The sequence below is a fragment of the Helicoverpa armigera genome, chromosome 27, assembly GCF_030705265.1.
Source record: "Helicoverpa armigera isolate CAAS_96S chromosome 27, ASM3070526v1, whole genome shotgun sequence".
In the NCBI taxonomy this organism is placed as follows: Eukaryota; Metazoa; Arthropoda; class Insecta; order Lepidoptera; family Noctuidae; genus Helicoverpa; species Helicoverpa armigera.
Genome location: NC_087146.1, coordinates 700,918 through 727,978, shown reverse-complemented (window position 1 = coordinate 727,978; position 27,061 = coordinate 700,918). Strand labels below are relative to the sequence as shown.

The 27,061-nt window shown below is 34.1% G+C and overlaps 1 protein-coding gene across 1 annotated transcript; it reads left to right on the top strand.

The window, feature by feature from the left end:
• LOC110376191 (uncharacterized) lies at nt 1–26,644 on the top strand. The gene is made up of 7 exons (XM_049845370.2): nt 1–327; nt 8,550–8,664; nt 11,643–12,007; nt 13,647–13,762; nt 14,192–14,287; nt 24,440–24,541; nt 25,227–26,644. Exons 1-7 carry the CDS (start codon nt 84–86, stop codon nt 25,317–25,319), a joined length of 1,131 nt encoding a protein of 376 aa, XP_049701327.2. The 5' UTR covers nt 1–83; the 3' UTR covers nt 25,320–26,644.
• The last annotated feature ends 417 nt before the right edge of the window (nt 26,645–27,061 follow it).

Genomic DNA, 27,061 nt, shown 5'->3' with positions numbered 1-27,061 from the left:
TTCGCGCCATTCAGTTAACCTTGAACGCGGCCGAAAGGCGGCCATATGTAAAAAAAAAGCAAAAAAGCGGGAAAGAAAAAAACATGGCGTCGAAATTAATATATTTATCGATTCTTTTGCTGTTTTCTACGCAAGTTCAGAGTGTTACTTTGTTAGAAAAAGGCTATGATTATTTTGTGAATTTAGGCAAGAGTTTGGCACCGAATTTGTTGTCCATGTTGGAGTGTGTGGGTCAGAATGAAGCTTGGGAGTGTGCTAGGGAGAAGGCGGGGAAGATGTTAGACGGCTTTGAAGAAGAAGTGGAGAAGGAACGGAGAAGTTGGGAAGGTAAGTTCAGTTATTTATTTGTTTAAAAAAAATGGTGGTTTAGATTTTAACAGATATGAAGTTCAGGATAAAATAGTAATAAAATGGTTTTTGATCTACTATTAAAAAAATAGGCACAATTATAATAGAATTACTTATGCAATAATAAAAGCTAAATATTTTGTACACTATCAAAATGGATATTAAAGATATCTGACCATCATGCATTATTTCGTATATCATAAATATTATTAGATGTCTTTAAATAAGAGTAGGTAACTAAAACTATGTAAACACGCAAATAAGTCACTTATTTCTTGTAGATTTTTACCGGTTTTATTATAAAAATCTAAACATTTTTAGTCTGACAAAACTAATTGAGAATTTCTTTCGTTATTATTTTATTTACTACCTCAGCCCGGACTTTAACGGGCTTCCTAAGCGAACTAATTCCTGTACCTAGATAAAAAGCCTAAAGCCTACATTTGTGGCTATTCTGGAGTATAAGCTAAAATCTATATTACTTCCAAGTTTCATCAAAAGACATACAAACACACATCAACAAACATCCTTAAACTTTCACATTTACAAAATCAGTGAGATACAAGATCAAACTAAGACATCTCCTTTTTTCAAATCGGTTAATTAGGAAAGCTTCACCAATCAGTTAGTAGCACTATTATTTACTTATACATATAGTCAGGCTATCCCTTAAATGGCGAAACGTGAACATTACCTTTCATATACAGGTTGTGGAGAAATTAAAAGGCATGCATTCTTGATGAGAGAAAACTTGTTGGCATATATACAGGGAGTATAAGTTTATTCAGTGCCTATTTTCGATATATCAGGTGTAGGAACTTTTATTTTATGTCGTTTTTCGACGATTTGTAAGGAAAATTAAAAAAGTTGAATAGTTTAAGAAAATATTAATTATTAGTAAATAATCATCAAACCTACTGTCATTGAACATCCTTGGCAGTCGTTAAGGGTGGTCAGAAGCCAATACGTCTGACACCAGTCTAACCAAGGGGTATTGGGTTGCCCGGATAACTGGGTTGAGGAGGTCAGACAGGCAGTCGCTCCTTGTAAAGCACAGTGTAGTCAGCTACATCCGGTTAGACTGGAAGCCGACACCAACATAGTTGGGAAAAAGGCTTGGAGTATGAATAATCTCTACACCATTGAAATTGTCATAAAACTACCGTATGAAGTTTATAACGTAACCATATAGACTAAAATTTCTTTCTCATTAACATAGCTGACATCATTTTTATTACACAAATAAAAAAATTTGAAAAAAACTCTCTCATAATAAAACAATGAACATACCCATAAAAAACTGTCCAAATTATATTATTTACCATAACCACACTGAAAACTGTGAGAAAGAAAAGTGCTAATACTTTGATCAAACAAAAGAAAACCTTACATATTTGTGACTAATATTTAGTAAGAGCGTGTGAAATATTGCAAAATCTCTTATGTATACACTTTCTACATATATGACATTTCTATATTTGCGTAATATTATAAATTTCGCATCTTTTTAAATAAAATTTTAGAAACGTCGCTTGAGACTGATCGCATTTTTGCTTCATAACTTCATTTTCATTAAGTTATTTTTTATGTGACAATGTTCTTCAGTGTAAAAGATAATTGTAGATTTTTTTTAGTAAATAAGTTTGAAGTTTTTTTTAATAGTTTACACCATATAACTATACAAACTTTATTTTTATAACTGAGGAAAAAAATTTGAAGGATCCTTTAATTAACTATTCTGCGACATTCAAAGTATATAAAACACACATAAGACACTTAAAGTATATAATTCTATGCCTATTATGTAATCTGTGCAATTATTTTACAATTAATCATTTAAAGATAGAAATACAAGTTTCCAGTCAAAGACACCTTTTAATACATTAAAGAGTTGTTTATTCCTCTCAATAAAACACCGGAAGTAAACATAGACAATTTCTTAACACAATTTCAACCTTTCTAGCCACAGCCTTGGTGTGTAAGCGCAACGATTTAGCGTTTAGCGCAATTTAGCGCAACGATAGCGTTTAGCGCAGAAGCGTCACAGTTACTTGCTTACAAGACATTCGAGATTTTATTATTAAATATAATATTTATAGGGTTGGCACGAGGTATATTTTAAGGTGTAAAATTAAAAATCTCGGTTCAGTAAGTGTGATACCGCAATAGACAAACAGACATTAAATATTTTCGCTTATAATGGCGTCCACGGCCGATTTCGGCCACGGCGGCTGTTCTCATCTAAGGAGATCAGCCAGTTGCGCAGGACATGTTATAGTGCACGAGTATTTGCGCAGACACAGGTGCACTCACTATTCCGTCACTCTCATAGCGCGATGGGACGACAATCCGACACCACCGGAAAGAGATCAGATTCATCAGATTGCATTCGTATTGACGAGACTTTATACCGAAATATGTTATGACTACCATTCAGACAATGAAGGCAAAGTGCAGTTTACTTAATTCCTTAACGGTTGATAGAATCTAGTTTGTGTTTTTGCACATTTTATTTACCTATATATTCGTAACGACTTTCCATAGTTATGGGTTACAGCTGCCACTGTGGGTTTTAAACATATTATAGGCCCAAAAACTGAAAAGCGAAAACGTTATAAAGTTTTATACAAAAAAATAGAAACCGACTTCACAAAACACTGAAAAGGACTTCAAAAACATCGAGAGACCAAAAAAACTACAATTACAAATTACTTTAAAATAAATTTTGTAGGTATGTACTTCCGTAATCTATCTATCTTCTATATAAATAAAAATGAATTGTTGTTCGTTAGTCTGATTAAAACTCGAGAACGGCTTTAAATTTTTTTTTTAATGTTTGTAGAGGTCCAGGGAAGGTTTGAACGAACGCGGAATAAGCTAGTCAATAATAAAAATGATTAAATAAAGTTACATCCTCTATACAAACTTTTATATTTTTTATTAGCCTACGCTGTCCCACTACTGGGCAAAGGCCTCCCCCATAGCCTTCCACTTTTCTCTATCCATCGCTGTTTGTGGCCAATCCGCGAGGATACCAACTTCAATGTGCTAAAAAACAAACAAACACTTATTATAGATATAACAAAATATATAAAATTATTAGTGTTTGCTAACCCTAACACTAAAGAGAAGCATCATAACAGTAACTCTTCGGTATCGTAACCGCAACTCTCGGGTTCCGTGTCAGGAACCGGGTTCGAACCCAACACGATATGAAAGTGATAAGACTAACCGATGCGCTGGTGTCGCTTGTGAGATACTTATTTGTATTAATTTGAAGGGAGGTGTTAAACACTATTTTTGTTTTTGCATTAGTATAAATAACTAAAAAAGGTTTTTGTAATTTTAATAAAAGGTTCATTAAAATTATAAAAAACTTTCAAAGGGTATTACAAGCTTCATTAGAAGCTACTGAAATAAATGATCATATGAATTATTCCCTATAGTGAAACGGTTTCAATGAAACTTGGTAGGTACGCAAATAGTCACGAGCGAGAGAAAAGACATAGGCTACGTTTTATCCAGGTGCGTGAAGTTGTAACTCCTGAACAACTAGATTAAAGTTATAAAAAGGGTTGAGAAATAAATGCCTCCTATGTATAAATGTAGTACTTATACAACATGAAATATTTTGTCTATCTAATTATAAACTGCACTTACAAGTCCTTCGCCGCGTCTCTCTGTCTATTCTTGATAATCTTAAAAAAACCAGATATTCATTCCTTAAAACTAAAATCTTTTCGTGGTCTGGGTGTTACAATTGTGTTAGCACCCATAACACAAGTTAATTAATAACTTACCATGGGGCTAACCGGCCGTGTGTGAAAAGGTGTCCCGACATTATTTATTTATTTATCTTTTGAATCAGTCTGTCAGATGTTTCTCACAGTAACACGAAAGCTTAATCATTTAATCAGTGTGTAATTTCTACTGCACACCTACTTAATTACTAGATTCTAGTAATTATCTCCACATTTGTAACGCTCTGGTTATCTGTTTAATTAACTAAAATAGTAACACTTAGAAGTAGATTTGACATTCACTTGGAAATAAAAAGTTGTTTCGCTTTTTTCCTTAAAATAAACTATTTAACGAATAATTTAGGTATTTACCCTAAAGGCTCCTAAACTATTGTACTGATTTGAAAAATTCTTTCACAGTTGAAAAGCTACACTCTTCACGAGTAACATAGGCTATATTTTATACCGATGCGGGCAGTAGTTCCCATGGGACACGAGTGAAAACGGCTAGTGATTTAATAAAAGTGAATTATTCGAATTATGATAAAGTTGAAATCAATATTTGCAAAGATCTTTTTGAAAGTTTTTGAACATCTTTATTGGTGGCTTACCTTTCATTTTCAAGGAAAAATTAATGGTACGTAAATTTGAGTAAACAGTTACTGTTACGGCCTTTTTATCGTCCCACTGCTGGGCTGCGGCCTCCTCTCACACGGAGAAGGATTGAGCATTAATCACCACGCTTGCTCAGGCCCGCCGTAAGCGGGCGTGCAGCGCGTGCACCGCACGCGGGCGGCACGTCCTAGGGGGCGGCAAATCGAGCGAGTTATCACGTAATATTTAAAAAAATACAATATCTTTTTACCAATGATTTGATTTGCAAATGCCCCGGGCGGCATTATTTAGGGGGCGGCCAAATTAAACCATAATTACGTAATAAAAATATTTTTTTATAAAATTAGATGAGTAGATTAGCAATAAAAGTTCAGAAAAAGCCGCCCCTGCTTTGGTCATGTCCTGTCAATTTTGACGGGTTCACCCTTTGCATCCCCAAAAAAATTCGCGCTCGCTGCGCTCGCGGCTCCATGTCAGGTGTCACAAATTGTTTTTGTTTAATTGTTGAGACATTCTATTCCGAAAAAACATGTGCGCGAAAAATGTTTTTTGTTATGGCTTTTTGTTCACTTTGGCTTTTTATGACATGTTTCATGAAAACTCTAAGGAAAAAATCGCGCTCGCTTCGCTCGCGGCTTCGTATTCATTTACACTTCGTTTCTGTGCATATCTCACTATTTGACATTGCTTTGTTCATTTACACTCGTTTTTATTTGTTTTGTGTCCTTAGACTGAAAAATTTTCGCGCTCGCTTCGCTCGCGCTTTCTTACATGTGAATTGTGTCTTTTGCGTTGACTTTTTCAACGAGAAACCCACCAAAAACCATAAATAAACTATTTTACTCAATTTAAACATTGTTATAGATACATATCGTTAGTTTGAGTTACCCATAATCTGTTCACTTTGATTTACATATGTTGGTACCTGTTAATCAAATTTTTCAATACATAGGGGCCACTTGGGTAATGATTGCATAAGGGCGCTACATAAGCTGATTTACGGACATTGGCAAGGGATACCATTGGCTCCAATTACTTTTGCAGACCATAAACTATAAAATTTGCGCGCTCGCTCCGCTCGCGCTTATTTACGATTGCGTCTCTTTTCTTGCATCGCACCAGGCGCACTACACAGAAGAGCCAAGTTTTTGTAATGATTATGTGGCTTAGTTTTACGCTTCAGTAAACAAATATAATTATTGTACCTAATTAAAATACATATTTTATAATCATAACGATTTTTTCTTGTTTTGACAATACCCAGTATAATATGTAGTCGTAGGGCGGCATAATCAGTTTTGCACGCGGGCGAACTAACAGCTAGCGGCGGGCCTGCGCTTGTTCAATGCGGGTTGGTGATTTCAGACTTTATAGTCCAGGTTTCCTCAAGATGTTTTCCTTCACCTTTTTATCAGCCAGTGGTGTCCAAGATATAATAAGAAAGAGGATAGATTGTAACTAGTTTTTAAAGTACACGATGTCAGATGACTAAGTAATCTTTTCGTGACTAAGCGAATCTTAAAACTGACCTGACTTAAACTTTCACGGTCGAATAAAACTAGTTTCCGATCTAACGATAATCTCAAAATTCACGCTTTTACTTTTTGTCCAATTAGAATTTTGCATTTTCACTTTTTATTTTGGAAGATTTGTTGGACTATTTTATTGATGAAGTCACGAAATATTTTTAGGATGGCATTACAGTGATCAAATTAATGCTAGCTGTTCCCTGTGTCCTGAGTGAGCTATGTACTTCTAACACTAGGATTAAAAGTAGCCTATGTCCTTTTTCAAGCCTTAGACTATCTGTGTACTGAATTTCATTTGAATCGGTTCAGTACTTTGAGTGTGGAGACAGATCGACAGAGTAACTTTTTTATTATACATCATACCTGTAATTAGTAAGGGTCTTGGAAAAAAATGCATATGTAACTTATGTATATAAAAGTTGACATTATGTAACATAGGATAGTTTGCAGATGTTTTGATTTAAATGACATTATTATTTTATGTAATCTCAATGTTTCGAGTACCTATGTACTAACTAACTATTTGATGATGTCGCCAAGTGATCAAAAATTAATCATGTGAAAGTTATTTTACAAGTGCAATATCACTATTACTTACTGGGCCATTTTATATATTATCTAATATACTAAATAAGGAATTTAAACCACACAAAATAAATTCCGAAACTTTCCATTTTTATTTTTATTGTTATTTCCTACTTTCACGTGCACGTACTCATATAAACATTAAATTAATTGATTCCTGTGGTCAGTTTATGGCCATATATCTAGTTATTTTTATTACAGCTCATAATTCTTAAAAACCTAATAATTTGGTGTATCGTTTCTACTTTTACTATTAGGTATATCTTCACTTCCTCATATGATTTGACTAGCCTTTTCCCAATTATGTTGGGTCGGCCTCCAGTCTAACTGGATGCAGCTGAGTAGGTACTAGTGTGACAAATAGCAACAAAATACCTCTTGTTTAAGACTGGTTGTCAGACTTACTGGCTTCTGACTACTCGTAACGACTGCCAAAGCTCTTCAATGACAGCCGGCACCTACAGTTTAACGTGCCATCCGATATACTTTGGATTATTTATTTGTTGTGTAATGTAGCATCTTATTTTTTCGTCTTTTTTGGGGTTCTACGTGATCTTCGCATTCTATAATTGTACTACCTGTGATTTTCTGACTTCTGACTACCTGTAACGACTGCAAAATAACAATCAATCGATTGACACGTGCCTCTCGTTTTTCTAAAAAGTTATGTCAACTTAGTACTAATACGACACAAAATGTATAATAACACAATTGTCCTAAAATTTCTCACGATACAGCGAAAGTTATACCTGCGTAGTATGTTCTTAGATTTAATGTTACCGACAGATACCTAAGTCAAATATTTTCCCATAATACAATGTGCTATTTTCAATGGTATACGATAGACATTTTCTACTCTCAAGTTGCAATTGGTTTCCCATGATTTCATTGATAGACATTCCCAGATAAAGATTATGGATAACTCATTAAGTAAAATTATAGGTTTAGTGTTATTGTCAAGATAATAATTGTCTTATACAAACGAAGTTATAAAGCTGAAAGTGTTTCTTTCAATTAATCTCCTAAACGTATTAATAGTTTATTTTCAGTAATTACAAACTTGAATATTTACAAGATATTTACAAACTTAAACTACTTTACTAAATTTAAATACTATATACAAAAAAACGTATTAACGAATTTCGATGAAACTAGTGGCAAGTAATGATAACAAAATACTTGACTTAAATAACATAGTATTGTTACTTTAATTTCAGATATATAACCCACTTCTATTCGTATTTGAATTTTTATTTACTTTCTTTGGAAAATCTCTTGGGAATTTATCAACTGGATTTCCAAAAAGTAGCAGCTTTCATAACCGTTTTCATCATCTCTTTCCCCAGTATATTTAGAAGATGTTTTTTAAGACATTTTATTCACACACTTCTTGCCGAAAAAAACATCAACGACACATATTTTTCTTCTATCCATAGCACAAATCCGTTCCAAATCTCTAATACTGCACATAATACCTCAATTTTCACACTTACTTGAGAACTGCCGCCGTAGCCTATAATACGGCTAGGATTACATACAGCAACAACAACTAAAACGTTAGGAAAATACGGAGTGGATGTAAGACATAACAAGACCATTTTAATAATATTTTTCCTAACATTTTATGTCATGGATTTCCGCAAAGTAACGCCTGATACCATAATTTAACATCACTAAGTCTTTCTCCTATGTTATACCTACTTACCTATTAATTCGTCTTCTTCTTCCACAGAGGCAGCTGATGCTGAGATCAGGACTTCAGGGCGCTCCCTGGAGGAGATGCCTTCAGCGATCGGCCGAGAGATCACCGACTCCATAGGCAGCGTGTTGGGACGAGGGATGGCCAGGTAATAACTACTTATCTAATCTTATAATTATAAAATATAATCCTTACCAATGCGTTCTACATAGGGACGGTTTTTTTATTAATTCGTTGTCATTTATTGTATAATTAAATTAGGTTATATATAATATATATAGTAATCTTAAACTTTGTAAATAAGGGTAACTTAAAAAATGCAAAAATAACATTGTCCATTGAGCTCTCACACCAAAAATACAGATAGGCACGTGGTACACCTAACACTCCTTGTATATTGGTATACCCTAGAACCCGATAAAGAAAATAGTTAACTTTAAGTACCTAGTTCCATTTGGACGCTGGTGGTTCGTATCTGTAATATTCTTCAAGGCATTTTGAAAAAATAATCAGTTTGTTGATCGTTTCACAAATTACATACCCACTGGTCAAACTCATTTCTCACAACACCCATTTCTCACACTCGGGTAACTCCTCCAAATAACTAGGAATACATATACATAAAAAACATTTAGCCCCACATTGTCTTAAGCAATTTGCATGATCGAAGTAGGGCAGTGAAAGTGCCAGCTTTGATGTCCGGTCGACACACGTGCTTTGAATCATTTCACTTCCGATACATCGATTCTGTTGTGGTATAAATTTTTATGGGTTTACACTCGTTTTTTTTTTTAAATTTAAAAGAAAACTTCCTTTAGTTAGACTACGAATATGTACCCATCCATCATCATCATCATCATCATCTCAGCCATAGGACGTCCACTGCTGAACATAGGCCTCCCCCTTAGATCTCCACAGATCTCTCACCCATCCATGAAGGTATACAAATATTATAAAGCTGAATGAAGAATCAGTTTTTTTGTTTGAACATGCTAATCTACGGAATTACTGCACCGATTTTATTAATTCTTACCATGTAAGATAGCTATATCGATTTCGCTAATATGAACTGCTTTAGAGTTCAAGAAGTTTTCCTAAGGGACGCGGGAAATATCGCGACCGTAATATAGTCTGCTTATAGAAGGTCAAATGCTACGGTCTTTAGGTTAAGACAGCAATAAAAAAGTTACAAAATGTCGACGTTAAATAAGGTTAATGACCTGCAAGGTAATCGTCGCCGCGGTCAAAACATGAACGTGAATTTGTTTGTATATTTATTTGACTAGCTTCTGCCAGCGGTTTCACCCGCATCCCGGGGGAACCTCTGCACGAACCCGGATAAAAAGTAGCCTATAGCCTTCCTCGATAAATGGGCTATCTAACACTGAAAGAAATTTTCAAATCGGACCAGTAGTTCCTGAGATTAGCTCGTTCAAACAAACAAACCATATGTTAAGGCGAGGAAGTGGTCAACAATAATTCCATAACCGGCACGCGCATCTAAGGCGCCAAAAGGGGTCGGAGCGTCTGAGCGGGGCGAGGATAACAATACGCGCGCTAGCTTATAACTAAAAGTCGTAAGCGACAAAATGGTTTTGTAATTTTATTATTTAGAAATGATAATTTGATAAAAAATCCTACTACAATTTTAAAGAGTATGTATATACTCAACTACTAAAAAAGTTAAGAGGCTTTAATCGGTCCCGTTTGGCCATAATATGTGAATCTCTTTTTAAAAAGAGGTATGTTTGATATATTTTTCTCTGTTATAAAAGTTACCTAATCATGTTTCTACAACTAACAAAATAAGGTTTATATCATGAACTTTCAGGTAACCAAGTTGTATTTTGATCCGTTTTGTATTTACTGAGAAAAATTGACATCCTTGGCGCCAAAAATTCCAATTCGTCCTCTTAAGGTGTGTTCTTAACTTTAAATCAGGGTGTGGCAACCTTCTATGGCTTCAATGAATATTTTATTTGTATTTCGGAAATGAGCTTTTATTTTAAATTAGATAACAAGTACAAAGGGGTGGCAGGAGTAGTCAAGAAAATCAGAAGCAAAAAAGGATAAAAACGTTTATTTCAAAGAAAAAATAGCGGAATGCCACATACGCTTCAAACCCTTCAGCTTTATAATATTAGTATAGATAGGCACTGTAAACCGTTGGAAACAGTTAGCTCATTACAAACTTCTTTTAAGTAGAATTCTAAAGAAATTAATTTATTTGAGTGCAATAAGTATTTCAGCCCATAAGAGAAACCGCTGTAAATACCTAGTATATTATACTATTATATGTAAATATAGGTAATTGCATAAATAAATAAAAAAAAATTATTGCGCTCCATCTACCATAAACCAATATTGAAAAGTAAATAGTTATTTAAAGTTAAATCGAATAAATTCATGCGAGATTTTATTCGATTAAATCCCATAATTATTCGATTGAAGTCTCGGATGTTGGTTGTGCGAGAAAATCAATGCTTTCTCTGTATCTGGTTAGTTTTCTCTTGACAAATATTGGCTGATTCACAGTTGTTTCACATGTTTTGTAGGTAACCAATAGTTAATGATTACTTAGAAACAATCAGGTAAAGTGAATATCGAATTACTCTTAAGCCTATTTTCAATGACAGCAATAAACTTCCAGTCTTAAAACAACTGTTTACTGTTTAATACTGTTATTAATTGAATGTGAAAAGTCTGTGAACTTGAGTGTTAGTTGTATTGGATTGTAGTGGTCCATTCCAAAAGAACTGTAGATTATAGATACATTAACTGAATACTATATTAAATACATAAAATAAATTGTCGTTAAGTTATGAGACAATTTAGTTTCTTGTCCATATAGAGTCTATATATGTAGTGCAATTTGCGGTGTAAGAGCATGTTGGAATGAAGTATCTGCCTACATTCTAATTTAAAGTTCCCGGAGAAAAGGTAGCTTTAGTCTTCCTCGATAAATAGGCTATCCAACACAATCAAATTGGTCCAGTAGCTCCTGAGATTAGCACGCAAAGAAACTCTTCAGCTTTTATAATAGCAGTTACGGACTGTCATGTCCTCATTTGGGAAATACATACCTACTATCAACTTTGATGTTCAATTTCAACCATTTCTTCGCAGGGCACTCGGCAAAAAACACGACAGCGGCGGCGGCATAGACAGCATCACAATCTCAACAGGCGGAGACAAAAAGAAAATGAAGAAGAAGAAGACCAAACCACCTAAGATCCACCTCATCCATCCAGTCATGATGCCTCTTCGGAAGGCTCCGAAAGAAGAGAAAGGTCGTTCCTTCGGCCCTGGAGTGCAATCCTGGGTGATAGGCGAAAGGGCGTTACCAGTGCCGGAGAATGCAACAGAAGTGGCGCGAAGCATGGTGGATGATGTGTGGGCTGTGGGAGAGAAGGCCCTGGATTCTTTGGCTGAGCATGTCATGAAGAATGAGGAGTTAGAGAACGGGGTTAAGGATAGGAGCTCGGTTGAAGGTTGGTTGTGGTCGTAGTTTGTATGCGGAGGTAGAATTTTTGTTCTTTTAGTGATTTGCTGAGTACAGAAGGCTTTGGTAGGCCCTTTGTAGTATAGATATTTTTTTAATGTTTATTATAAGACAAGTGAAGGTCGTGCCTAAGTAACAACCCCAGGCGTGGTAGATCCTTGGATAGGTCACAATCCTGTCAAGACGTTGAAGGATGATAAGGTTAAGCCATCCTTAGCGTGGTTGGTTCGTAGGTATGTACCTATATGGGTGACCATCTATGCCATAAGGTGTTCCTCCGTGTTTCTGGAGGCACGTTAAATTAATGGATCCTGGCTGTCATTTAAACATCTTTGGCAGTCGTTTCGAGTACCTAGTCAGAAGCCAGAAAGTCTGACGACCAGTCTAAAAAAGAAGCTAGGGTTGCTCAAGTAACTGGGTTGAGGAGATCAGATAGGCAGTCGCGCCATGTGGCACACTGGTACTGAGCTGCATTTGTTGCGACATAAGAAAAAGCGAGACAGGTGGTAAATAAGACCTCATTTCTTAAACCAAAATTCATTTATTTATATTTTCTGACATCATTGATCCTTAAAACTCGTATACCATATATAAATAAGTAAAACAGAGAAAGTTAAACACGAGAAAGTTTATCAATTGCAATTTACGGTAAGAACAACATGAATTTGCAAAAAAAACCGGTACAACATGATTTTACTTGGACGTAAATGATGAATCGGAAAAAGATACGGTTTTTTGAAGTATCACCATGATTTTGCTGTGTTTAAAGAAAACTTATTATAGGGACCGTTAGATTTGTAATTTATCTATTGAAGACAAGTTGGCGAGTAAGCAAGCGCGAGCGAGGTAACTATTTCCTGCATCTGGCTAAAAGTACCCTATATTATTCTTATGTAGGTATGAGCTGTATTACTGCCAACTTTCATCAAAATCCGTAGACCCGTTAGAGCATGATAAAAGCACATATGTATATTCAAGTTCACATTAATATATTGATATTAGTAACATTTTCTCTCCCTTTTTTAACCGACTTCCCAAAATTGTTCCGTGTTCCGACGAATTGATAACCTCCTGTTATCAATTCGTCGGAATACTTTAATTGTTTTTATTAAAAGTCCGATTATAATTTTCCTATGTTCATTTGGTATTTTCAATTAATGTTACAGGATACATGATTTTCAATGACTAGGTAAAATAATCATAAGTTTGTTATAATAAGCATTTTGTACGCATGGATTTTTTTCATATATTTAAGTTTTTGAAATAAGCACGGAGCATGCTATTATAAGCATGAAAATACGAAACGTAATATTTTTGTAGAAAAGCATGATTTGTTAAATATCCCATTTTTTAATGAATGTGCATAAAATATTTTAATTTTTTATATTTTGAAAATGAGCACGAGAATTTTGTAGCATTATATTTTTTTATATCAGAAAGAGAGCATGATATTTTTTTTTCTATATATTTTTTACTCCGGATTTCAATAACCTACCCATTGGACATTAGTTATTTATGTGTAGCTAATTTCAAAATTCAAACTCTAATCTTAAAATAACGTAAGGATGGGTTATTAAAATCCGCAGTTAATCTTCTGTATTTTTCTAACTTGTTCTTTAAACTTCTAGAACAAAGAGGCAAGAAGAAGAAGAAAAAGAAGGCTATCCTGAAACTGTTGATCCTGGGAGCTGTTCTTAAAGCCAAGATCGGAACCTTGCTGCAAATTCTTACTTTCAAATTGCAGGTGAGTTTGTTAAAGCTTTTAAATTAAATTACTCTCCTAGTATTCTTTTAAAATAATAATGCAAAATATACTTTTGAAGAGAAAATAAAAAATATAGAGAAAATAATTATGTAAATTAATAAAGTATATTAAACTTAAAATACTGTTAGTAACACAAACGCATTTTTGGTATTCAAATCATTATCTTCACCATCTCCCGAGCCTTTTCCCAACTATGGGGTCGGCTTCCGGTCTAACTGCATGCAGCTGAGTACCAGTGTGCCACAAGGAGCGACTGCCTATCTGACCTCCACAACCCAGTCGGGTCTCTCAACTAACTCGGGCAACCTGATACCCCTTAGCTAAACTGGTGTCAGACTTACTGGCTTCTACCCGTTACGACTGCCAAAGATGTTCAATAAATTATTGTGAAAAATATTATAATTTCAGGTGAAATTCTTCATAGTGGCTGTGTTAGGCTTGGCCATCAACTTGGCTAGACTCTGGATAGACTTGAAGAACAAGCATAGCCAGCAACCACAGAAGGTAAGAACCACTTTTTATTACCCGACTGTTAAGAACGGTATATGTTTTTCTCACGTATCTTGTATACGAGTTTGTGGGCCCAGTAATAGGTACAGTCAACTTCAGGTCAGTGGTAACAGTTTTATAGGAAAATCGTACTAATTACTATTGAGTTAAGGTGCATGACAGTTACCACTGATGTGCAGTCTATCGTACCTATTCTTTATTAGCTTACATCTTCGAAACAGATTATAAAACTAAATTAATGCAATTCAGACAGAAAACTAATTATACATTAAATACAAAAATATCGTATTCGGGAAAAGAAGTAAAACTAACCCCATCTACAAAATTTCTTGGAGTTCACATTGACAGCAATTTAAAATGGCAAACTCATATTGATTTTATATGCAAAAAAATATCACAATCCTCTTACAGCCTTTACCTCCTCTCCAAGAAAGTAAGCCTCCCCACTCTTCTGGTTGCATACCATGGATATGTTGTTTCCAGATTAAAATATGCAATAATCTTTTGGGGCAACGATACTAATTGGGAAAGAGTTTTTAAATGTCAAAAGAAATGCATTCGTGCCATGTGTGGTTTGAAAAAGACAGACAGTTGTAAAGAATACTTTAAGAAATTAAACTTACTTACTGTTCCATCAATATATATATTAGAATTGGCTCTATTTATAAAACAAAATCCTACATTATTTACTTTACAATCTGGATCACGCAATAGAAGTAGATTATATAATAACGTCAGCAGAACATTCAAGACAACTCTGTATGAAAAAAGTGTGTTTATTATGGCAACTAAAGTATATAACAATTTACCTAAAGATATAAGGGATTGTGATAATGTTAACATTTTTAAACATAAATTGTCCAACTTTTTGATAACCAACTGTTATTATTGTATTAATGATTTTCTATCAAAATAATTAGTGCTTATTATCATAGATATTTAGAATTTGTAACATGCTTATGTAATTAGGATAAATCTATACAATTATAGTTAGCTAGTAAGTACCATATTTGTATGCCCCATGTGGCTGATCACGGCATGAACAATTGTATATATTTCTTTTTTTAAGATCTTTGTACCATACCCGTGTTTCACAAATAAACCATTTGATTTGATTTGATTTGATTTGATTTGATTAATGAATAACGATAATCACGGTATCACGGAGATTTTTAAGTCATATATGGAAAACCGTAAACAAATAGTAAAAATTGGTAACTACGAAAGCAATCCATGTGTCCTGAATTTTGGTGTCCCCCAGGGATCAATACTCGGTCCCCTAATGTTCCTTATTTATATTAACAGTATTAGTGGATTGGGTCTCAAAGGAGATATCTCCCTATATGCAGATGATACGAGTCTCTTTTACTTTGGATGCTCAGTCGAAGCCATGATAGCTGACGCTCAAAATGATCTTAATCTATTAAATGAGTGGTTTCAGTCAAATCTTTTAACTATTAATATTTCAAAAACTAATTATGTTATCTTTGCGGCAAAAAATAAAAAGATAAATAATAATTTCGAACTTAAAATTAATGACCAACTACTTGAACAAAAACCTAAAGAAAAATATCTTGGACTAATCTTAGATAGTAACCTAACCTGGAAGCCACATCTAGAAAAAATTCAACTGAAACTAAGAACACTAACAGGGGTCCTACGCAATATAACAAATTGTCTTCCTCGAAAAGTACGATATCTTATCTATAACTCTCTGGTGAAGCCTCATATCGATTATCTCGTCGAAATTTGGGGTACTGCAACGAAAACTAATTTGGATCCAATTCAATTAGGTCAAAATAAATTGATTAAAATTTTATTCAACTATAAATTTCGGACATCTACTAAAAAGGTATACGAAGAAACAAAAATAATGAATATTAAACAAACGTACATATACTACACGTGTATTCTAATACGTAAAATATTAAATAAGGAAATCCACTCTAACATAAAATTCGTTACTAAACAACAAACCCGAAAGATCAACCTAAGACGTGCTAGTTACTTAGTTACCCGTCCACCTAGAACTAACTATGGGAAAAGAAACTTGGAGTTTGAGGGTGTTACAATTTACATATAATAAATTACCATCAGAAATAAAAAAAGAAAAAAAATATGTCCGATTTAAAAAACTACTAAAAAGTCACATAGTTAATTCATACAAATAATTTACATAAACTAGATAAAAATGAAACACACATGTAAAGATACATAGATTACTTATTACTACATATATAGATAATATATTACATCACTAAATATTATTTGTAATTACTTAATTAAACCAATCAAGAAACTAATAACTCAAAAAAAAAAAAGGGAAACATAAATATATATATATATATACATAAAATATAAAGTAAACTAAAGACTTAATAAAACCATACTATACAAACATAAGAGAAAAATAACATAATACTAATATGCCATCAATGCCACATCCAGTGTCTGCAAACCTGCTTCATGCATCTATGTTGTGATTTGGTTCAAAAAGTTGTGTGTTGAGTTTACTGTCAATCTACCCACATTTTTGTATTTATTTCTTTTTGTTTGTGTTATTTCTTTATAGAAGTACCTACCTTTGTGCGCTCGAATCATTTATGTTAGTTTAAAATATTGTTTCTCAGTAAGTGAATTATGTAATTCTTTATGAGAAATAAAGTTGTTCTTAAACCTAATTACACAAGACATTGCTCTTATTCTTGTTTTGTTCATGCGACTTATAGTTATCGGCACGGATATTGAGCCCTGACCTTCACCTGCGCAGAAGTGATTTATTGGTTTATTGCCTTATGTGTACAGTGCGCAAAGCGATCCCCACTCTTCCACCGAGAGCTCAATATCCGTGCCGGTATCTATAAATAACTTTTTATTTACTTAATTGACATAAATATTCTCGTAATTGAACTTATCTACGCATACCATACATACTATTTTCGGTTACTGTTGAAAATCAAAACGCCGTATCCAACATTACTATTTTGTGAATAGTTTGACAATATAAACTTTCCCACTTTATTACTACGCATAATACATACTTACGAATACTACATATTTACGAAAAACTTATAATTTTACAAATTTTCAATTAATATCAAACCATGCTCTGTTAAAAATATCATGTAGGTGGTCGATTATAAAACGCATATTTTAATCTTAGCTCTAAGTATGTCAAAGAAAAGACGCATTAGTCTATATATTTAACATACATAATCATTCTATTTGTGTTAGTGAAAGTGCTCAAACGTATTCATAGCATTAACTAATTAGTAAATCTTTTAGTAGTAAAGCTGTATAAATTATACCCAAAGATTTCTGTAGAATGAAAAAATATTAATACAAATAGATAAGATAGGTTGCGGGATTGTTCGCGCGAGTTACCGCGGCGCTGGTACATACAGGGCTTAAGAAGGAACATGATGGGGTTTAGTCAGAAAGAGTCTGACACTCCCTCCACTGTGCCCACAGCGGGAGTCGTCATTTAATGATTTCTCACCAAAAAAGGAAAGACTAGCTATTTCCATTCCTTTTGAAGATTCGTAAGCCTGAACATATTACATTCCGCCAGTCGATACCAAATTCCACCTCGTCCCGTGGAACGTATGTACCTAATTCATTCACACACAAATAATCTCACAAATCGGACCAGTGATTCCTGAGATTAGCAACTAAACAAACAAACTTCTTAACTTTATAGACTACCCACTTACAGAGCTACAATAGAAGAAAGGCTTAGTCTATAAATGCCTCATTCATATTAATTCATTCACTCAATGAATGAAAGTGAGTGTTATAGCACTTTCACTACGAACAATGTAAGGATTAAACTATTAATCACTTAAAGCGTACAATAACCTGCTTAACAGTGTAACTTAAGGTATAGTTGTACCACGTCTAACTCTTTTAAGCCTTTGTAGAGTTAGTATTTTAATTTTGTCATAGGTATTTCAGAAAAAAATTATGATATCGTCCAGTGGCTGAGAAATAAAACCGACTTCCATAATGCACCTAAAACCTTCTCTGTGTGAAAAACAATATAGGTATACTGAAAACCACATCAAATCGGCTCAGCCAAACGTAACATAATCGCGCACAAATATACCTACATACATACAAGTCAATTTTTTTTTTTTTAATTTAAAATACTCTAAGTAAACAAAGTTCAAGGACCAATTTTTTGAGATGATGCCCTAAATACCAAAGATTAGTGTTAGATACCTATAGATCTTTAAGGTTAAAAAAACTTTTTGCAGTTTCCTCACAGTATACAAATCTATGGGAAATAACACCATCATATCATGGTACAGAGGCTTAATATGTTATGTTTCGAATCCCACCTCTTTGTGGTAGGGAAAACCAGATCTTAAATTGAGGTTAAACCATGCATTGATCTAGTTATTGAACATCCAATGAACCAGTTCGTTGTACCTGCATTTAAACACGAAAAAACTGTTTTGTTTGTTACGCTTTTTACTTTTTAGGGTTCCGTACACGTAGGGTAAAACGGGACCCTATTGTAGACTAGACCCTAGAGACTGAAAAAACACGTGAAAATGCGAAAAATAGTACATTTGTAGGTACAGGAAAAATATTGTGTTTTATCAACGATTTTTTGCTTGTATGGTAGATTCTCTTATGATAGATTCAAGATCTCTGAAGATACTGAATGTAAGTATAACAGGTAAATATAAAATAGAAAGATAAAATATAAAGAAAAATAGAAAGTAAAAACTATTATATACTCGATAAGCTATCTAAATAACACTGAATATTAACCGATGACCCTAGGCAACTAGAAAAAAGTGTTACTTTTTATTACAGTAAGTACTAGAAAGTCAAATACTTAGTCAGATTCTAAAACCGCACTAAATTAATTACTACATTTACTTTATAATACTTCCGAAGCAATCGTAATTATCGTGTCAGCAACTTTGAAAGCATAAACCCGTTATTTGTGATGTCGGCTAAATATTTCAAATGTATGTAATTTCACATTTTTTACGACCGAGTAAAAGTTGTTTGTGGTTCTAGTATGATTCACTAAAATTGTTTGAAGAAATACCTAGACTTATGTACGTTTACTAAACATCTATTAAAGTCAGAATTCATTTAAATCTAGTTTTAGTACGTGTATAAAATCTTTACATTATTATCTTTAAAATTAATATCAATACTTATTCTTATCTGTTGTACTTTCACCATGATGGTAAATGGTCTAAATATTTATAAATAGAAATCTGTCAAGGATATATTTATTCAGCTACTTAAGATATTTCTCATATCACAATAAAATTATGGCTTCAAATAGTTTATAAACTAGGTATTTCTTCGCGCAGCGTAATAAAATTAACTCAAAATTATAAAGTCAAAGTCAAATCATTTTATTATCTTTACTTATGAACATCAAAAATATAAAAAACCGGCCAAGTGCGAGTCGGAATCGCGCACGGAGGGTTCCGTATCATTATTTTGAAAATGAGCAAAAAAATCACGTTTGTTGTATGGGAGCCCCCCAAAATATTTATTGTATTCTAGTTTTCAGTATTTGTTGTTATAGCGGCAACAAAAATACATCATCTGTGAAAATTTCAACTTTCTTACTACCACATTTCATGAGATACAGCCTGGTGATAGACTGACGGACGGACGGAGGGACAGAGGAGCGAAAACAATAGGGTGACGTTTTACTCTTTTGGTAAGGAACCCTAAAAAGAAGCTATAGGTCACCTACTTACGATGAAATCTTAAAATATTACACATAAGATAGACGATATTCATACATAATATACTAACATAACAGTTATTTTCTCTTAAACTGACCACAACTACAACCCGGTATGCGACAGTTTACTACATACAGTACCTACATAACTACATTCCGCCTGTCTATCACATAAGAATAAAGTGTCAGTGTTACAAGTTAACTGTCACATACATAAGACAACAAAAATATACAGAAGTTCTACTGCGATCAAATTAAATCTGATGCAATTCTAGTTATGGATATTACTGTCTTTGTTTTTTGAAAATTTTATAACATTATAATTTGTGATTGAGTTGTTTGATAACATTGTAATAAGTTTGAAAACATGTAGACAGTTTTTACATGACGATGTCACAGTCAAGTTCACATTCTCATTTTCAATGCCTACAAGAGAGTTAGAGAGTATACAATATTATGCAAGTTAATGATTGCAAATGCACTTTCGCTCATATTTATAACGTTAGAATTATTAGCTTCCTATTTTCACTGGCACTTGTGATTAATATTAATGCATCAACTGTCTACCTTAATGCATAATAAAGACCTTTAATACTTAGTCACTGAGCGTGAGTATTGTTCTTATCAAATTACTTTTCCACTCTTTAGATGAACTAGAAGACAGCCTAACTTAAATCTAAGTTTTATTTATTTAACCACACGAAATCACTTAAACTTAAAATATCCTAAGCCCTTTACTTTGTAATACTCAAAACTTAAAAAATAAACCAATTTCAATAAAGTACCCAAAAGTAACGGTCAAACTGAGAGTTCTCCTTTTTTGAGGCGGTTAAAAATACAGTGGAACTTCTGTATTTCCTATACATTTGTCCACAAACGATGAGTTTCGAATGTAATCGAATGTATTGAGGTATTTAGTGCGTGCGTGTCTCAATGTTCAGTTGTCACTCTGCGTATCAAATATTAATGAGAATACCCGCTTGATAATATAATTGATCAGCACTCAATCTTTTTTGAACTGTAGTAAAAAAATAATGATAGGCGAATTAAAATGTCAGTTACTTACTACGTTTTTGTTGTTCAGAGACAACGATTGAAGATAATTTTTGTGTAATTTTTTTAAGGTTAAAATGATGATGAGAATTTTTGTGTAAATTTTTAAAGTTGGTTACTGTGTTTTAGCGGCAATCGTGATTACTATTGAAAGGTTGGGAGTTCGGGTCGAACATTTTTCAGGGTTTTCCGTGAGATCTATTATGGAATTCGGTACGATTTATGTAATTTTTATGTAAAAGAAAAACAATATTTCGCCTGTGACTTCGCCCGCTTCCCAAAAAATACATTCGAGGCCAGATTTTGCACCAAGTTAGTTCTCCAGCTTCCTCTGTTACAAATTTCGTCTTAATTGGTTTATCCGGTGTAACGTTAAGTGGAACAAACATACAATTTAATATTAGTGAGATAAGTTTAAATTAAATACTTAGAGTTGGATTATTTTCTCTCACTCTTTGTTCTCAACAAATGAACTAAATAATGTAATTTAATAAGAGTAATGAAGAACAATTACTTAACAACTGTTGAGATACCAGGGCAGCATGAAGTTGAGATGATCCAAAAAGAGATTTGTTTGTCTCGAACGTGCTTTCTCGCCACTCAAACTAGTTATCATTTAGTTAGGGCTGTCAAAGATTAAAACAAAAAGTAGAATTATTATTGGTTTGTAAAATAAAAATTAAAGGTCGTGGTTTCCTAGGGGGTAAAGAACCAACCTCTCAAGTCTCAAGTATGAGTGTGGATTCGATTCCAGGGGCCCGATTCTCCTAAGTTAATATTGTCAAAATCGAATATTTTAATCGCAATAGCAGTTTTAACCTTATCGGGCACTCTGCTACTAATATAAGACCAATCGTATTCCAATGACATTCGATTGGTTTGCGATTGGTCTGCTATTTTGGTGATTTTGGTCTATACGGTAGTTTGCTGTACATTTTGCAATCGTAAATCATTTGCAGACAAAATGATTCATTATGGACCCAATGGACTTTGTCTGAATAAAAACATTTTTATTTTATTATTTATTTATTTATTATTGAATGACAGAAAAGGATAAAAACGTTTATTTCAAAGAAAAAATAGCGGAATGCCACATACGCCTCAATCGTAATCGAGTCGGGATTGGATCTCAGTCGAACCGAGTCGAACGTGAATCGTATGTCGCTTAAGTAAAATTAGGAGAATCGGGCCCCAGCAGAAATTAATTATCAAAAAATCCAAACATCCAAATTGAGAAACTTTTTTGGGAAGTCGGTTTAATGTGTGTTCGCGGTCGAATTTTATACTCCTTCTTTTTGGGAAATCGGTAAAAAAATACACATTTATCTAGCGACAACCCTACATAAGTAATGAATACTGGTAGAGCAACGAGAAATACGTGCGATTAAGGTCATTGCCCTCCGTATGGGTCACAGAGAAAGTGACCTCCGCGGCTGGGGTGCGGGGTTATATCCAACTGGTAAACAGGTGTTTATAGGATGATTGTTTAATTTAATTATATATTTGTAAAGATAGGAAAACCTCGTATTTGTGTATACTACATTTTTTAATGACTCGGTTAAAATAACATATAGACATAAGTCGTCATCGTGTCGGCCGAAAAACATCCACTGCTGGACAAATTTAAGGCAACACGCATCCACTGCACATAAAATAATAATTTAAAAAAATAAAATTATTTTTTGGGACATATAGAGACAATATGAACAACTAAATAAATTGACACAACTGCAAAAGAAAATTGTTCCGCAGTTGCCAAAAGCCATAAAAGTTTTGTGCATTTTAGTCGCTACGGCTATCTTTATGTTCATTTATTCAGGTTTGTGTTAAAGCAGCTCAACTAGTCTCAATGCAATGACGTTCAGAAGGACTTTTCAAACATCTTAGTTTTAATGAAATTCATATTGAATTAAAAGTACTTAGCTAAGTGTGTTTTATCTCCGGTCACCAAAGAAACTACCTAATTTATTTTATCACCAAAATACCTTAAAATAACTTTCCACACTCATTCATTCATATATTCACGAAAAACACGAGAGGCGGAATTAATAAGTTTTCTCCTAAAGGTTCGGAAACCCGTTATTTTCCAATACGGTGTGCATATAATTTAAAAATACCGCGGGTTCACCCGCAACCGGTATCCGGGTGTCACGGTGAAAGTGGTTTAACCCGGTAAATGACTGTTGGCTTAAATGGGTGACAATGTTAACTGAAGTTGGGTAGGAAATATCTTTGTTAGTTTTTTGAGGTCAGAAGGTTGTTTTACTAGGCTCTGTTGGCGGGTTTGTCTTGTTAAGTATGTTGGTTAAGGTTGCCTATGTGTTATTTTGATGTATGAGCTACTTAGCTACGTAAAAACGGTTTTGATGGCGCCCCGAGGGAACTTCGCATAGTTGCACAAATAAAGAAGACTATCCTATATTATTCCTCTATAAACCTAACCTAGAGCATTTTTGGTGAACTCGCTATCACTCAAATTAATTCGGACCTCAGATGAGCGTAATAGACCAGTAGTTCTTGAGATTAGCACGTCCAATTAAACAATCTCTTCTCATACTTATATTAGCACAGTATCATCAAAATCCGTTCAGTAGCTTTTACGTAAAAAAGTAACAGACATACATAGCTACTTCTTATTCCATCCACACAAATAAGTTACAAGTCTGCCATTTGTATTTGAAGGTCAAGGAAAGTGATAGGTAGTGGGTTTTTCCATGTTGCATTTACCTAGTGAGCATCTAAGTAACACAAAGCTTGTATCCGTATTTATTCTATGCGGCAGACTTCTGGCCAAAGGTTACCGACAGCAAAAACGTCAGATTTTCTCAAAATCAACTGTTCACCATGAATTTTTAAGCTTCAATTGTCAAAGTAAACCGTTGTTTTAAGAGAAACTTATTTTTATGTTGTCTGTGAACTTTGGTCTAAGTCTTACCTCTTATTATAAACCGCGGTAGGTATCAAACAAGTATCGGCTTTTGGTTAACACATAAAGGGGCTGCTTCAAACAACTGTTTACTATGATTTTTTCCGTTCAATTTCCAAACCAATTAGTTGTTTAAAAAAAATAAATTAACGGTTATATTGTCGATTACCTTAAACCTAGGATGGATGCGGGCTGCTGAAGACCAAGATGGTTAGTGTTTGTTGGGAAGACGTACGTTCGGCAGTGAACAGCAATTATCTGATATAAACCAGTCGAACCATTGTATCCCAAGCTCTCCACCAATATTTGGCTCTCTGGAAATTCTTGATACTTACCCACAATTTTGACGGACCGGATCTATTGTCTTTCCTATCTATATGTAGCTATAGCTACAACTTTCTTATTGCATTTCATATTCATGTTTGTATGGTCTTGTCTGCAGATAATCTACTACGAGCATGCTCAACACCAGCATCACTACGACCACGAAGAGGAGGAGCACGGCTGGGGACCCTGGTCCAGGAGTATACTGCCGGATGACGAGGTAACTGGCATATAAAGCTTTTCTTTGTTTCTAGCCCTAAGGCTCCGAAACTGAACCGATTTGAAAAAATCTCTCACTGTTGGGAAGCTACACTTACGGGAAGTGATTCTTTCGAGACGAGGGTGTAACCACGGGCATAATCATCGGCAAGGATATTGAGCCCTGACCTTCACCTTGACCCAGAAGTGGTTTATTGCCATAAGTGTACGGTGTGCAAAGCGATCCCCACTCTTCCGCCGAGAGTTCAATATCCGTGCAGAAAACTATACCTCGTCGAGGAGTCATAAGGTGGACGTAAAAATGTAAAACTAGCTCTGTCTATCACTTTTCCACGCTAAGACTACTGAGCCGATTTAAATGAAACTCTGTATCGGACCTGCAATAGGTCAAAAGCTACTCTATATACTGCTACTTATTTATAATGTTTGACGTCCATAAGTTCTTGTAAAAGCCCAAATAAAATAAATGATTTGACTTTACTTATCTTGGTTTTGCATAAACGACTGACTATCTGACCTCAACAACCTGGAACCCTTTAGATAGTCTGAGGTCAAACTTTCAGGTTATTGCAGACCCCAATAGCCGAACAACGCTGGGTCAGCAGTAAATTCGAAAGCAAAACATTACCTCAATATATGCAACTCTAAACATAAAGCCACTTTTCACAACACGTTTTTGTCCTCAGGAAACGGAAGTTGACGCCAGTGAGATCTCACCTTACAAAGCTCAAGAAAGAAACCCGCTGGCCTATCCCCGTCCTTATCTAACGCGAGTGTAAAGTAACTCCATCTCTTTCACTCCAGTCATAGATTAAGAACTTGATATGTAAAATGCGACACTGATTTGAAACTTCATCATCTGGCTGACCTTTTCCCAACTATGTTGGGGTCGGCTTCCAGTCTAACCGAATGCAGCTGAGTACCAGTGTTTTACAAGGAGCAACTGCCTATCTGACCTCCTCAACCCAGTTACCTGGACATCCCAATACGCCCTCGTAAAGACTGGTTGTCAAACTAACTGGCTTCTGATTACCCGTAACGACTGCCACAGATGTTCAATGACAGCCGTTGATAAATAATTATCTAGCCTAGTTACAGTTACAGCCTTTTTATCGTCGTACTGCTGGGCTGCGGCCTCCTCTCACACGGAGAAGGATTGAGCATTAATCACCACGCTTGCTCAATGCGGGTTGCTGATTTCAGACTATATAGTCCAGGTTTTCTCAAGATGTTTTCCTTCACCTTTTTATCAGCTATTGATGTCCAAGTTATACTTAGAAAATCTAGCCTAGTAGCAGTTATGAAAGAAAATAAATTAATACGGCAATAAAAATTGCGTTTTTACCGCGTAATTTTATAGTAGCAACTGTATTAAGCGATATATCAAGAAGTGATTTCTTACTACTCACGGCATTGAAATTGAATTAGTAGAAAGTAATGCTGGTTTTTATAGCATTTTCTCAGAGTAAAGAAACTCATAAATTAGTTCACTGTATATTTTCTTATTTATCAGTTGTTAGTATGTTTTCTTGATTAATTTTAATGCAATATTAATTGACTACTTGTGCTTGCGATCTTGGCATTATACATATTAATATAGGTACCTGCTAGTTGAGCAAAAATTATTTTTTGTCTGCGATTTTACTCATCTGACTTTATTATTTAGACTTTCGTAAAAAAAGGAATTATGAATATTCCTATATGTCTAAAGAAGTATATTGAAGAGTGTTGTTTGTTGTGTAAGGGTCATCTCCAAAATTACTGTTTTCTTAGCTACTACTTATAACTGTTTCTGAGCATAATTTACAGAGTATTTTCTACGCCTATTAATATGCCCTTGAAACTATAGACTTGACTGTACCTAAAAAAATATATGTAGAAATACCTATTTAATTTTCAAAATGATCGCACGCAAGTAGTCAAGTGTTGCCAACAAAAGGTCAGTGTTGCAAGCGTAATAAATACAGTAATACCTAAGAGTTAAGTGTAATTATAAGTAAGGCATTATTAATTAAGTTGAGGCCATAGTATGACTGTTATTTATTGTATGTTTGTGTGTGTATGCCTTTATTTATTTTAATATTATGAATAAAAATATTTTTTTTGTAATTTCATTTGTTTTTCTTTCAATTTCCTATGTACCATGTTATATCGGGTGTGTATTAAATCCTATCACATAAACAAACATTATGATAACATGAGATATTATGGCGAATTGTAAAAAAAAATATCCTAATCCATTCAGTGTTTTTTTCGTTTTCAACACCATGTGTAAAGCAGAGTTAAAGTTAGGAATATCGAATTTTTTGACCAGTTGAGCTGTCAGTTTTTAAGGGAGAATTTTAGTTATTTGTAATTCTCGCACCTTTTTATTCTATTTACTTTGTTTGAAATAATATTTATTTTATTTTTACGTTTTTTTTTTCTTTGTGTACGTTTTTTATTTATATTTACCAGTATATCAACGTATTTCATTTAATGCGATTAGGTACGACACAGTCTGTATATCCATGTTACTCAT

Bases quoted from the DNA above. Each gene is read 5' to 3' on its own strand.
- LOC110376191 (XM_049845370.2), top strand. From the start codon at position 84: ATGGCGTCGAAATTAATATATTTATCGATTCTTTTGCTGTTTTCTACG. The intron at 328-8,549 runs GTAAGTTCAGTT...CTTCTTCCACAG, and splicing joins GGAACGGAGAAGTTGGGAAG to AGGCAGCTGATGCTGAGATC. The intron at 13,763-14,191 runs GTGAGTTTGTTA...TTATAATTTCAG, and splicing joins TTCTTACTTTCAAATTGCAG to GTGAAATTCTTCATAGTGGC.